Here is a 13,557-nt window from a genome sequence, read left to right as displayed (position 1 = left end):
CAAATATGAATTACAGTCCACCTTAGAGAAAGAAAGAGAGAGGGCAGCTTTACATGGTTCTTGGGGAATCTCATCCACTAAAGCCACACAGACTGCAGGAATGATTTTGGCTACACAAAGTGGAAGCTTGGTCTGTTTAGCCTGGAGAGGAGATGACTGAGAGGGGATCTGATAACCATCTTCAAGTATTTAAAAGGGTGCCATATGGAGGATGGAGCAGAGTTGTTCTCTCTTGCCCCGGAGGGACAGACCAGATCCAATGGGATGAAATTAATGCAAAAGAAATTCCATCTAAACATCCGGAAGAAGTTCCTGACAGTTAGAGCGGTTTCTCAGTGGAACAGGCTTCCTCGGGAGGTGGTGGGTTCTCCATTTTTGGAGATTTTTAAACAGAGGCTGAATAGCCATCTGATAGAGAGGCTGATCCTGTGAAGGCTTAAGGGGGTGGCAGGTTACAGTGGATAAGTAATAGGGTTGTGAGTGTCCTGCATAGTGCAGGGGGTTGGACGATGACCTAGGAGGTCCCAAATCTGTGATTCTATGATTCTAAAGTCTTTTTCAGTCCTGGCCCTGGCCTGGTGGAACACTCTACCTGGTCTCTACCTGGTGTGATCAGGACTTTGCGCAACCACAGGGCCTGTAAGACTGAGAGCTCAGAAAAAATCGAATTTCAGCTGGCCTCTCTGCTTGACTCTATCTAGTCAACCAGGTTACTGAGTTATCTCCATATACCACCCCTCCAGGAGAAAGGTCTTAGAGGGAAGATTCCACCATATCCCATACCACGCGAGACTCTGTCCGTGTGGATCTGGCTGCCCTGACTCTGTCTCACACATTTTGTTAGATTGCTCCTTATATGGGCAGTGTCGGGATGACAATTTTGTTGCTTTGCTGGGAAACAAGCCTTCTGTAAGTAAATCTATGACCTTGCAATTTCTGCTCTCTGACAAAGACCCAGAGGTAACCATTTTAGTTGCCAGAGTTTTAACTAAGATGCTTTTATAATATGCTGCCTACCTTGTATTTTATCTTTTATAGTTTATTTAATCATTTTAAGATCTGTTCGGTTATGTAACCCCACGGCCTATTTTTATATGTTTTATACATATTTTATGCCAATAAAAGGTTACTGACTGACTGACTGACATTTTTTAGAATCTAGCTTTATTTGTAAATTTTATAGAGCTGTACTGTGTTGTTGTCACCCGGCCTGACCCCTGTGGAAGGGCAGTCTAAAAGTTGGAAAATAAAATATAAAAAATAAATAAACAAAGAAGCACTATCGCAGCCATCCTGTTTCCAGTAGCCTTTTAAAATGTGTGGCATGACTATAAAAGCTGCAATTTATTCAGATATATGTTCAAATGGTTTAAGAAAGCTCAGCAGCTTACCAGGTGAGGATTCAGAAATTTCTAGAATGTACTTGGAGATGTCTGACCCTCCGGTGTCCTTTGGTGGATCTAAAAGAAGTCATATATTTGGTTCAAAGTAATATTTGCAGGCCAGTGATCTCTCATGAAATGTCCTAAGGAAGCAGAGTCAGATCTGAACACTTAGTCCTGCCCTTCAGCCATGAGGAAATTATACAGCCTTTCTTGTTTAGCTCTTTGCAGTTTTTTTGACACAGAGCATTACGTGACACATGGATAAAGAAGATGTAGCATGGACAGAATCAGGTTTGGGAAGTCGCTCAGAAAGAATTCTGAACAATGTTTTTACACAGCACTCATACACACAGGTGTGCTAAATAGGCTGAGATCCTGGCATTTGCCAAACCCAATTGTCCAGATTAACGTGCCCCTCCCTCGTTATTTCCCTATAGTTCATTACAATGATGCCTCTTCTGATGCAACAAAGAGAGTTTGGCGGCTACAGTAAATGGAAGCTCACTTACCCCAGGTGACTTTCACATTATGAGGATGGATCTTTCCCTTTATGGCCGGTTTACTTGGAGGTCCAGGTTTGTCGGGGCACGTGCTGTATTCTACGACCTCGCTAGGACCACTTTTTCCTTCAGTGTTGTGGGCAAAAATCTGTAATGAATAAAGACAATGAAATACAGCAGCTTGAATCTAGGTGTGGGTAGGACAGGAATTAGGGGAGGGGAGAGCATCTAACAGCGAGAACTGTTCAAGGGGCAGCCTGGAAGAAGGGAATGGGCTGCCCATGGTGACAGAAAGGTCCAACTCTTCCTACTTGAAATATTAATTGAAATTTCAGATGTGGTAGAGCGCAGGGGCTTACATTTCCATGTTTAGTTGCACTGCCTGTTACAGCCTCTGGCTTTGTGGTTTCTACAGCATGTTGAAGAAACCAGCATTCATCTGGCCTTCTTTGCATGATTTCCCTCTGTATATTCTCATTGTAGATGATTTGGAACTATAGTGGGAAAGAGTCCCCCACCTCCCACAAACCTTTATTTGAGTTTGACTGCAGAAACCATCCTGGGTTAGGCTTAACCCTTCAGAGAAAGAGACAGGATCTGACTGGTAGACGCAGAAGGGAGGAGTTAAAGAAGCCAGGGTCTAGAGAGCTATGGTGGGAAAGGCAATTAGGGGTCAGATAACCGAACAGTACAGACAGTGACGTCTAGGTTGGGTGACTGAACTCAGAGGGTGAGGGCCGACGAACTGTCACAGTGTACCTTTGAGGAAATAACATTGAGTGGCTAAGGGAGGACCCTGGGAGATTATTCCCAACCTAGCCATTTGGAAGAAGTTGGAAGGGGATGCAGCCAGTGGCAGGAAAGCCTACCTGACTGGCCACTCGTTGGACCGACGGCCAATCAGATAGGCAATGAGTCCCAACTCCTCCCACCACCCCTTTCCTGTTTTATTTATGGTATAGATACAGACAAGGCAATCTCTCTGTCTCTAAGTAAATTTATTTGAATAGGCAAATGAACACCAAAAGAAATGAATGTACTTTTCATGTATTCTGGAACGCACTTTTTGGAGTGTATGAAAAACTCTGTTTTACATGAATTATATCAATTGAGAAAAGTCATATTGACAGAAATGATCATCCTGAGACCACTTCAAGCAATACATGTAAGTCAAAGACTTTGGTCAACAGCAATACCTTAAGCCAAGGATTCCCTACCAGGATCTGTGGACCTCTGGGTGTTCACGGGAACTCTGTAGGGCATCCCTGACCTTTCCCCTCCTACTTTAATAGATTCAGCCACAAGCTAGGGAACACTGCTCCGCCCCCTTTTTCCCCCCCTGTTATGAGTGAGGTCTCTCATGGTTTTTGTGCCTGGGAGAGGGATGAGCCTGCATGCCTACTCCTGCCTTAAATGACCTCCTGTCTCTCCCCCAGCCCTGACCTCCTTGAGCCTGTCTTTTAATGCAAGTGGTGATGTCACTTCTGGGGGTGTGGCTGGGAGGCATGGCCAGCTGGCATCACTTCTTGGAATCCTCGAAGCCTGCGAGATTATTTAGGTGCTCCTCCACATTCAAAAGGTTGAAGAAGGCTGACTTAAGCCCTTAGACTGGTGCTGTTTTTCCCTATAACAGCAAAGCACTAGTAGGACAAATACACAATAAAACCTTGAAGGGAGAATTTACATAATTTACACCAGCATAGAGAAAGATAAACGGAATTTTCTTTTAGAGGAAGAAGTTCACATCTGCCATAAGCCCTCTATAAAGTGTCTCAGTCACAGGGATTGGGTTTGGGGCCCAGTTGGCTACTGACAAATAATCTTTATTCTTGAGTTTGGCACGTACCCTGAATTTATAGGAAGTACTCCTCCTAAGATCTTTTAAAGTGCAAGAAAGTTCATCTCCGTTGTACCCTGCTTGAAAACCATAATCCTGGGGAGTGTTAAAGAAAACAAAGAGGGGGGGGGGAAATGAAATAAATATTTCCCGCAAACATTCAATAGAAACATACAAGATGAAACCCAACCATGATAATTGGGCTTGTAAAAACTGAACATGTGAAGCAATCTTCTGCTAAGTCCCAACACTACTTCACCTAGCACAGTATTGCCTATTCTGAATGGCAGCAATTCCCCAGTCTCAGGCAAAGAAAGGTCTTTGTTACTTTCCCACCACCCATTTACTGAGATCCTTTAGCTGAACATACCAAGGGACTGAAACTGGGGGTCTTCGGCAAGTCAAAATGCTGATCTAGCACTAAGCCAAAGTGTCTTCCCTATCCCAGACACTCAGAACTAAACTCTGCTCTGTCATGCCTAAAGAGCTAATGATGAGAATGAAGTGCATCAGGCAGCACTGGCTCTGAACGTGCCCATCGCGGGGCCCTGCGTAGGCCAAAGAGTCCTAGACGGCAGGGACTGTACAAAATTGCTGGCAACAATTAGGCTCTTTATGGAACTGGCCATTCAGTACTCACTGTAATTGACCCTAGTTGCACAGCAATACTTTTGACAATGTATTATTCTGGAAGCCCTCCTAGAACAGCTTGACTGTTCCTTTTCACTGGGATATTTGAAGCAGTATATAGGTTATTCACTGAGTGGTCTTGTAATGTTCTATAAAGGTAAAGGTAAAGGTATCCCCTGTGCAAGCACTGGATCATGTCTGACCCTTGGGGTGATGCCCTCTAGCGTTTTCTTGGCAGACTCAATACAGGGTGGTTTGCCAGTGCCTTCCCCAGTCATGACCGTTTTACCCCCCAGCAAGCTGGGTACTCATTTTACCGACCTCGGAAGGATGGAAGGCTGAGTCAACCTTGAGCCGGCTGCTGGGATCGAACTCCCAGCGTCATGGTCAGAGCTTCAGATAGCATGTCGCTGCCTTACCACTCTGTGCCACAAGTTGGAAAATTCAACCTCCGGGTTTCCAAACCCACTTAAAAAAGAAAGAAAGAAAAAGCAGAAACTTACAGAACCTTCCTCCTCCATTTCTAAGATGTAGGTGAGGGAGTCATCTGAAGATACTCCACTTGGAGGGCTCCATTCTAGTGATAACCAAGTCACTCCTCCGTTGGTGAGCCGAGGGGGCAGAGGCGGTGGGGGAACAATTCCTATGGTGTAACATACCAATGTCTCACTGAAACCACTGGGGAGGGGGGAAAATTCAAGAGATCAGGAGAAGTTCCGGGTCATTAAAACTTTTATGGAAGCCATATGACTGCATGATTCCATCTTTACCTCATCCCAATGTCATTTTTGGCTGCCAGCCTGAATGCGTACTTCGTAGAAGGGGTCAGCTTGGTTAGTTTGTGCTGCTTCAGATGACCGTAGTAGCATTCCTTGAATGCTCCATTCTTTCCCTTTTCAAAGAAATACAGCCATCAGGTTTCTGACCATACAGAGTAGATTATCTAGACCAGTGGTCTCCAGGAAGGTCTAAAACTGCCAGATTGTACAAAGGCAAGTCTAATGTTGTCTTTCTATATATTTTGAAAATTTTTCACAAGAGTTGCATTATGGACATCATCAGTTTGGCTTACAACTTTTCAATTGCTATGGAAAATATTGAGCCACTCCAGCAACAGGAACATACGAGCCAGTGAGGAAACACGAGTTCTAGATACAAAGTTGCCCCCACCGGATCAGATTGTGCCAAACTATGCCAACTTTCAACAATTCCCAGATTCTTCTTCATGCCACTTCATGCCACTTCACTTGCTTTCAAACCATAGGAACTTTCACAATCCTTTATGTCACCGCAAGAAATCTGAAGATTTAAGCACTAACCTGGCAGATTCCTAAATAGGCAACACTCATTTCTTTTTCTTTTTCCTTTTTTTGAGGGGGGGAGTTAATACATTTATTTATTTATTATTATTTGGATTTGTATGACTGCCGCTCTCAGCAAACTGGCTTGCAGCGGTGTACAAGCATGTAAAATACAGATCCAATCCATAACAATAAAACGACAATATCAACAGTATAAAACAATCTCCCCATAAAATAACTCTAAAGCTCTACAATATTACAATGGTGGTAATAATGAACTAACCTCGTTTCCCACACAGGGAACCACTGGGTCAGTCTAGAATCAGGCAGATCTCAAGGAACAAAATATATCAGAAGGGGCTGATCACATGACAGCTCGGGCACAATCTAATACCAGCCCAACCCCTAAGGGGAAAGGGGGAGGAACCCGATCTTAGCCCCAGGATCACCACCCGGCCTCAACCAAAGGCCTGGAGGAAGAGCTCCATCTTGCAGGCCCCACAGAACATCTAGAAATACATGTGAGGCCTCTCTATCACTAGGCCTCCAAGATTCCATACAATCAGAATAAAAACAGAATTATTACAATGGAAATACTAAGGCAGCAATAAACAAACAAAAACACGCCTAAAGGCCTAAAGTGAAAGTCATAAACTAAAACTAAATTGTTCTGTAAGGTTATGACTGAGCATTTTAGGGAAGTCATCCCAATTTCTATGGTGGTTTTTTTTGGGAAAGAGATATTGCTATATATTAATCTTCACCTAGGCAAAGGTGATCTCTCAGCTTCGCGCAAACACTAAGCTGTTGAACCCGTTAATCAGCCAGTGGGTCCTTAAAGCACTGCTGTTAGCCAAACCAATCCCCAGGACCCAACCTGCTGAGGCATGCTGGACTTAGGCAACATGCATTTTTAGTCCTCCAGGAATGACTAAAGCCAAACTTCCCCTCTCCAAAGCAAAGAACTTACCTCATCCCATTCTAAAAGGTAATTCGTTATCTTGGAGCCATTATCATTTGAGGACTGAAAAGGAAGAGAGAGAACTATTTGCCCAAATGCTTAACATTGCAAATTTTGTCAAGGATAAGTACTGTTAGCAGTATTGGCTTATACATTTGGATATTAGGTTCTGATCGTGAGTAAGAGTATTAGAGCAAAGCGGAGGGAAGGTTGTTCCATTTTGTATTATTTTGCTGTATCTCCTTGCTGTATTTTAATGTTTACACATCTGATACTTCTATACTAAAAGACTCAAAAAGAAAAGAAAAAAAAACATTCTGCTATCAACAGTGTTTGTTTCAATGGACTGGATAGGTAAAGTAGGCAATGCAATAATACATTTTACTGGACAATGCTTGGATGAATGTAGGATTATGCAGCTGTTTGCATTTCACAGGGGGGGGGGGATGCCAGCCATCTCTGCTACGCCCCTCCCTCCAGTTAAGGGAGTACATGTGGTCCAGTATTCATATGGAACTGACAGACTGAACAGCTTGCCAAGGCCCCTAAGCAGGTTCAATTAAATTGGACAAATTCCTACAATAGGTCGGACCATGTATTTCCCTTCAACAACCAGCAGTGCCTTCTTCCAATGTAAGGATGCTTCTTATGCTGGGGACGGCTCTCCCAGTTGCAGGACGGAATCGTAAACTCTACCGCTGTCCCTTTGTAGCCCGTTTACTCATATATAAGAAACTTCTTGGGTTGGATCCCACAGGCATGTTCTCAAAATAGTGGAGCTTTCCCCCGGTACAAGGAGCCTTACCCTGAGCAACAGGCTCATTTTATTTATTAATAAAGCTTAAGGTGGAGTACGAAACTGGTGATGGGGGGAAGATTTCCTGAGAACAGCAGAACCTCTTCTCGATGGCTAAACTACAAAAAATTACCTTCCATTGCAGATTCAGGCTGTTTTTGGTTCTGTTGACTACTTTTGGCGCAGCTGGAGGGTCTGGTTCACAGCTCTCTGTAGTGAAACTTGCCAGTTCTGAAACAATTTCCTTAGTGGGACTATTTGAAGCTGAAAGTCTTTGATTGGGGGAAGAAAAAAAAAAGAAAGGTTACGGAGATGCTCCAGGTATACAATGACGTCAAGATCCAAAGATCAGTGACAGCAGACACAACAGGGGATACGGTCTGGAGAACAATATAGAGTGTGCCAGAGTTGGAAGAGACCTCATGAGTCAGCTAGCCCAACCCCTGCACTATGCAGGACACTCACTGCCCTATCGCTCATCCACTGTCACCTGCCATCCCCTGGAAGAAGAAGAAGAGTTGGTTCTTATATGCCGCTTTTCCCTACCCGAAGGAGGCTCAAAGCGGCTTACAGTCGCCTTCCCATTCCTCTCCCCACAACAGACACCCTGTGGGGTGGGTGAGGCTGAGAGAGCCTCGATATCATTGCTCGGTCATAACAGTTTTATCAGTGCCGTGGTGAGCCCAAGGTCACCCAGCTGGTTGCATGTGGGGGAGCGCAGAATCGAACCTGGCATGCCAGATTAGAAGTCCGCACTCCTAACCACTACACCAAACTGGCCATCACTGTGAGCCATCACAGAATCAGCCTCTCTGTCAGATGGCTCTCTAGCCTCTGTTTAAAAATCTCCAAAGATGGAGAAACCACCACCTCCCGAGGAAGCCTCTTCTACTGAGAAAACGCTCTAGGTGTCAGGAACTTTTTCCAGATGTTTAGATGGAATTTAGAATCATAGAGTTGGAAGGAACCTCCTGGGTCATCTAATACAACCCCCTGTACACTCACAAGGACACTCACAACCCTATCGCTGATCCACTGGAACCTGCCATACCCTTGAAGCTTCACAGAACCAGCCTCTCTGTCAGATGGCTCTCCAGCCTCTGTTTAAAGATTTCCAAAGATGGAGAACCCACCACCTCCTGAGGAAGCCTGATCTACTGAGAAACCGCTCTGGCTGTCAGGAACTTCTTCCAGATGTTTAGACAGAATTTCTTTTGAATTAATTTCATCCCATTGGATCTGGTCCACCTCTCTGGGGCAAGAGAGAACAACTCTGCTCCATCCTTTACATGGCTGCCGTTTAAAAACCTTGTTGTCTTCTAAACCCCAATACCTCACACATACTCTTTTTATCTTTGAAATAATCATTTCAAACTTGACTGCTATTTGGGAGGGGAAAAGGACTGTAGAGGAGGCCATTTCCCATCATTCCAACCACAGGTTTCATTTCTTCTGATGCCCTCTTTCTCCATGCTCACCTAACGTGGTAGTCTGCTGCTGGTCTAAGATCAGGAACAGTAAAGGTCATCTCTTCACCACTGCAGAGAAAACAAGTCTATTAAGAAACAACAAAATATTTCTAAGCATAATGGTCTACAGCTGAGCACAACAATGTATTTCTTGCCACATGATCCTAAATATCAGAATAAGAATAAGAATAAGAATAAGAATAAGAATAAGAAGAATAAGAATAAGAATAAGAATAAGAAGAAGAAGAAGAAGAAGAAGAAGAAGAAGAAGAAGAAGAAGAAGAAGAGTTGGTTCTTATATGCCGCTTTTCCCTACCCAGAGGAGGCTCAAAGTGGCTTACAGTCACTTTCCCATTCCTCTCCCCACAACAGACACCCTGTGGGGTGGGTGAGGCTGAGAGAGCGCTGATATCACTGCCCGGTCAGAACAGTTTTATCAGTGCTGTGGCGAGCCCAAGGTCACCCAGCTGGCTGCATGTGGGGGAGCGCAGAATTGAACCCGGCATGCCAGATTAGAAGTCCGCACTCCTAACCACTACACCAAACTGGCTCTCTGCCCACAACAGTGAATATCCTTACAATGCCATAGTAATTGTGTGTGGCACTGCACTTTAGGCATACAGTACAGTATGGTCCAACTCAGAATTCCCCTAAGTTCGTACAATTAAGGGATTTTGGCCTACAGGCAAGAAACATTTTATAATCTATCTAAAAATTAAAATAATTTCTTGGAATCCAAGCTGGAAATCAGTCCTGCTGAGCTTATTGCTGGTTAGGGGGCTAGATCCAACCTGCTTCTCTAATGATGACCAAGGGAGGACGGAAGCCTTCTGACCTGCCAAAAAGGCTATGCCAGGGGTCATGGACATAAGCCATGTGGGATGGAGTCTTGAAATGAGGAAGGGAGATTGAATGAAAAAGATGGCTAGGTCCAACTCATAGTGAAAAACAAGAGGTTTTATAGTTGAATATCCAATTGATGGAAAGCATGTGCACACATTTGGAGGCAGCAACAATCTCCCATGGAAGGACCAGAAGGAAAAGGATGTTAATCTGAGAAACTTGTGCACAAAACAGCTAGAGTCAAATCCAGCAGCACTTTGGAGAACAAGATAATCTAAGAATATAAGGTTTTGAGAGTCCAAATTCCCTTCATCAGATACAAGGCACTCATAAAAGTCCTCCTACCAATGAATGGCTTGCATAATGACAGCCTGGGCATCAGTCTTTGGTTGAAGCATATTTATGCATTTAGTAATTTTATGTACAGTCCACCTTTCTCATTGAGATACCAAACTCACACATAAACAGATTTAAATTTTCCGTTTTTGCCACTGTTTGAAATTGCCACTTCAAACGCGAATGTTTCAGTTGTGACATTCTGAGTTTCTCCATCCTGTGAAACAACTGGAGGGTTCCAGGACAGGACTGCTGATCTTGCTTGTATATCAGAAACCTTTGAGGAGCCAAAAAATGAGTGGAGTTATTTTCCCAGCATGCCTTGCAAATCAGATAATGTATATGTGGTTCATCCTCCTTTTTTTTTTCTTTGCCCATTAGTGAAAGTGCTAGGTTTGTTTCATCACTGAAGCTGTGTGTGTTTGTATATAAGGTATTTTTCAAGTATACCTTATATTGATTTATTTATTTGACTTCTAGACCACCCTTCCATATGGCTCAGAGCGGTTTACATACAACATGAGGGGATACATGGAATGAATTAATATATAACATAAACAAATACAACATCAACAATAATTTAAGTAAAACAATTTCAGTGATCAGGAACAATATAATAGGAACGCAACTTAGTTAAGGCCCTTTTCAGCTTGGGTAAATGCAGATGACAGCATCTGGTACAATGCCCCATAGGCAGCACCTGGCCAGCTGAAGAATTGATGCTCTAAGGAACAGTCTTTTCAGAGTATAATGAGAAAAAAACCTTCTTTTTGACTACTGAAATTACCATTTATTTCCAAAGTTCACCTTATCCTTTGTCATGCAAGAGAAAGTGTATATCTATTTTGCTGACACAATGTATATTGTGAAAAGACAACCCATTTGGCCCAGTAGCCTCCTAGAAGGTACACATAAGAGGGAAATGTGGATACTTCCTACATGATGGCGTACATATTTCTCACAGTGATAAGACATGTTAGGAAAAGCTGTCATGAGTGAGGCAGCTCTTGAAATACTCATGATTTCCTTAGCAACAGGTTTTTTAATCTACATACCTTATACTGAATCACACCCTTGGTCCATCAAGGTCAGTATTGGCTACTCTCCAAGGACTCAGGCAGAGGTCTTTCTCATCACTTACTACTGGAGAGGCCAGAGATTGAACCTGGGACTTTCTGCATGACAAGCAGAGGCTCTGCCAGTGAGCCCTGTTCCCTCTGCTGGCCCCCAGGTCAATTCCCTGGGTGGGATGGGGGGCTAGTCTCAGATACTTCTATCTCCTGGTAGAATGCTAGTTTGAAAGGACTGCATTTCAATGTACTTCAATACTACAGATGGGATACCCAAAATGGCAAGTGAAAGCCTTTGTCTATTTCCACTTGGTTGTGTTGACTGCGCAACCATTATTCTCTCTCTCACACACGCAACAGAGATGGCTCAAAGCTCACAGGAATCTAACTTAAGCAAGCTTTGTGTCAAACCTAATAATTGTAATTCTGAGGATTTCAAAATACTTGCAAGCTTGCATGTTGCCAAACTTCACATCCTTTGGGAATTCGTAGTAGCAGCGATTTACTGTAAACGAGCAAGCGTCACTGAAAGCCTTGAGAATCTGGCATTTTCAGAGAAATGATGTAAGTACAGAAAGATAAACAATATAGACTTGCAATACTTCTGAGAGAACATAACTTACATGCTTTGAAAACAGAATGTTTCAAGTTCAGTGCCTAGCTTTTAGGCCTAGACGTCTGGAGAGCCACTGCCACTCAGAGCAAACAATACTGAACTAGTTGGACCAATTACATTCTGTAAGATCTTTCTTTGCCCACCAGCAGAGAATACTGAGTTAGAGGGTCACCCTTTGGGATAAGGCAGTGTTGTATGACCCTGTATAAAACAGCACTACAAATGCAGTTGGACCAGCCTCACTTATCTGACGTTAAGCAAGCACCTAGTGTACGGCCCACTGCTTAGTGGTAGAGCACATACTTTATAAAATCCCAGGTTCAGACTTCCATGTCTCAAGTCAGAGTGATGGGAAAGAGACTCTGGAGACCTGCTACCAATGCGGATGGAACAGGGGTGTTAGGCAGTGTCATGTTCAAATACAGACTTCAACCACTCTGTCTTAACACAATATCAAATACTGAGACTGCACAGGATTCTATCCTCTAAAATAGCGATCCCCAACCTGTGGGCCGCGGACCACATGTGGTCCTTCGACTAATTGGAGGTGGGCCCCGAAGGATGCCTTCTCCCCCCCCCCCCGGCCCTTTACTTCATCCCCCCCAGCCCTTTATAACACATTTCATTGTTGTGGTGTGTCTGTAACTTATTTTGAAGGGATGTTTAAACATGACCATAGCGGTCAGAGAGCGTTAGGGCAGTGGTTGAGAGTAGAGGAGTAAACTACCCCCCCTACCGGGCCTCAGTAAAAGGCGTTGGGTGGTCCCCGGTGATAAAAAGGTTGGGGACCACTGCTCTAAAAGATCATACAGCAGTGGTTCTCAGCCTGGGGTCGGGACCTCTTTGGGGCTCGAACGACCTTTTCACAGGGGTCGCAGAAGGGTGAGCAGCTTGGGCGGGGCCCACCACTGTTGCCACTCCTCCTGAAGGTGACCACCCATTTTTATACCATTTATAACCAATTTATATACAATCATGAACAATGGATCTTCATGCCATTGGTCAGTTTCGGTTTGGTTTCTGCAAAAGAACACTTGCATCATTTTATGGTTGGGGGTCACCACAACATGAGGAACTGTATTAAAGGGCATTAAGAAGGTAGAGAAACACTGTCATCCAGGTTGCATCTTCTGTGGCTAGCTAACATCTATGGAAACCCATGTTCCCTAGGGAAACTATGGCAGTCATAATTTACTAAAAAATCCTTTCCATTTGGCTAGGATTTGTTGAAAAGAATGTAAATGGAATCCCATACTGCTTTACAAAGGTAACTTACTATAGGTTTACTGATGCTAAGGAGCTCTTGTGACTTTCTGGATTCCGTGTCGGATTCTGAAAACACAGAAAGTTGTATTAGATGAGGAGAGAGAAATAAACCAAAATCCTCAAGAGTTTTTTTTTTTTTTTACATTATTGCAACTACAATGGAGACTGCTTCTTAGGAAAGCAGAGTATACTCTGTAAGGTTCATTGCCCTTCTTTATTTTGACCACTTCACAGACATAACAGAGTTGCACAAACATCCTTGCAGTTCACATCAAGGACCTCAATACACAATTGTTTCCCTTTGGCTGAAGGAATTTTAAAATCCCAATAGCAAACGTGTCTATCTGCTACTTTATTTTGGAGACGTACTGTGGCCAGTTTTTCTTTTTTTTCCCCCAGAAATTCTTTGGGAGAAGTCCATTTTTGAGATTAGCTACATACCACAAGATAAGCACAGCTTTTCTACAAAGGTTGTTTGTCTACCTTGCCATAAGGTATTTATATAGGAGGGGGAGCTGTAAGAGGTTTTTAGCATTTGAAAGTTCAG

General features: G+C 43.5%; 1 protein-coding gene across 5 annotated transcripts in view; it reads right to left on the bottom strand.

The window, feature by feature from the left end:
• Positions 1-13,557, bottom strand: part of LOC143822763 (fibronectin type-III domain-containing protein 3A-like) — a 92,748-nt gene that overhangs the window by 18,228 nt on the left and 60,963 nt on the right. For all 5 annotated transcript variants that reach the window (XM_077308318.1, XM_077308314.1, XM_077308315.1 and 2 more), the window contains 10 exons: positions 13,021-13,076; positions 10,181-10,335; positions 8,889-8,948; positions 7,544-7,682; positions 6,624-6,677; positions 5,123-5,244; positions 4,856-5,030; positions 3,732-3,818; positions 1,895-2,033; positions 1,392-1,460 (listed from right to left, as the gene is read on the bottom strand). In XM_077308318.1, the coding sequence (XP_077164433.1) occupies positions 1,392-1,460; positions 1,895-2,033; positions 3,732-3,818; positions 4,856-5,030; positions 5,123-5,244; positions 6,624-6,677; positions 7,544-7,682; positions 8,889-8,948; positions 10,181-10,335; positions 13,021-13,076 (1,056 nt within the window). The remainder of the gene's footprint in view (positions 1-1,391; positions 1,461-1,894; positions 2,034-3,731; positions 3,819-4,855; positions 5,031-5,122; positions 5,245-6,623; positions 6,678-7,543; positions 7,683-8,888; positions 8,949-10,180; positions 10,336-13,020; positions 13,077-13,557) is intronic.

Source organism: Paroedura picta, chromosome 13, assembly GCF_049243985.1.
Source record: "Paroedura picta isolate Pp20150507F chromosome 13, Ppicta_v3.0, whole genome shotgun sequence".
Lineage (NCBI taxonomy): Eukaryota > Metazoa > Chordata > Lepidosauria > Squamata > Gekkonidae > Paroedura > Paroedura picta.
The sequence above is the reverse complement of the archived record's forward strand: the minus strand, read 5'-3'. Positions and strand labels throughout refer to the sequence as shown.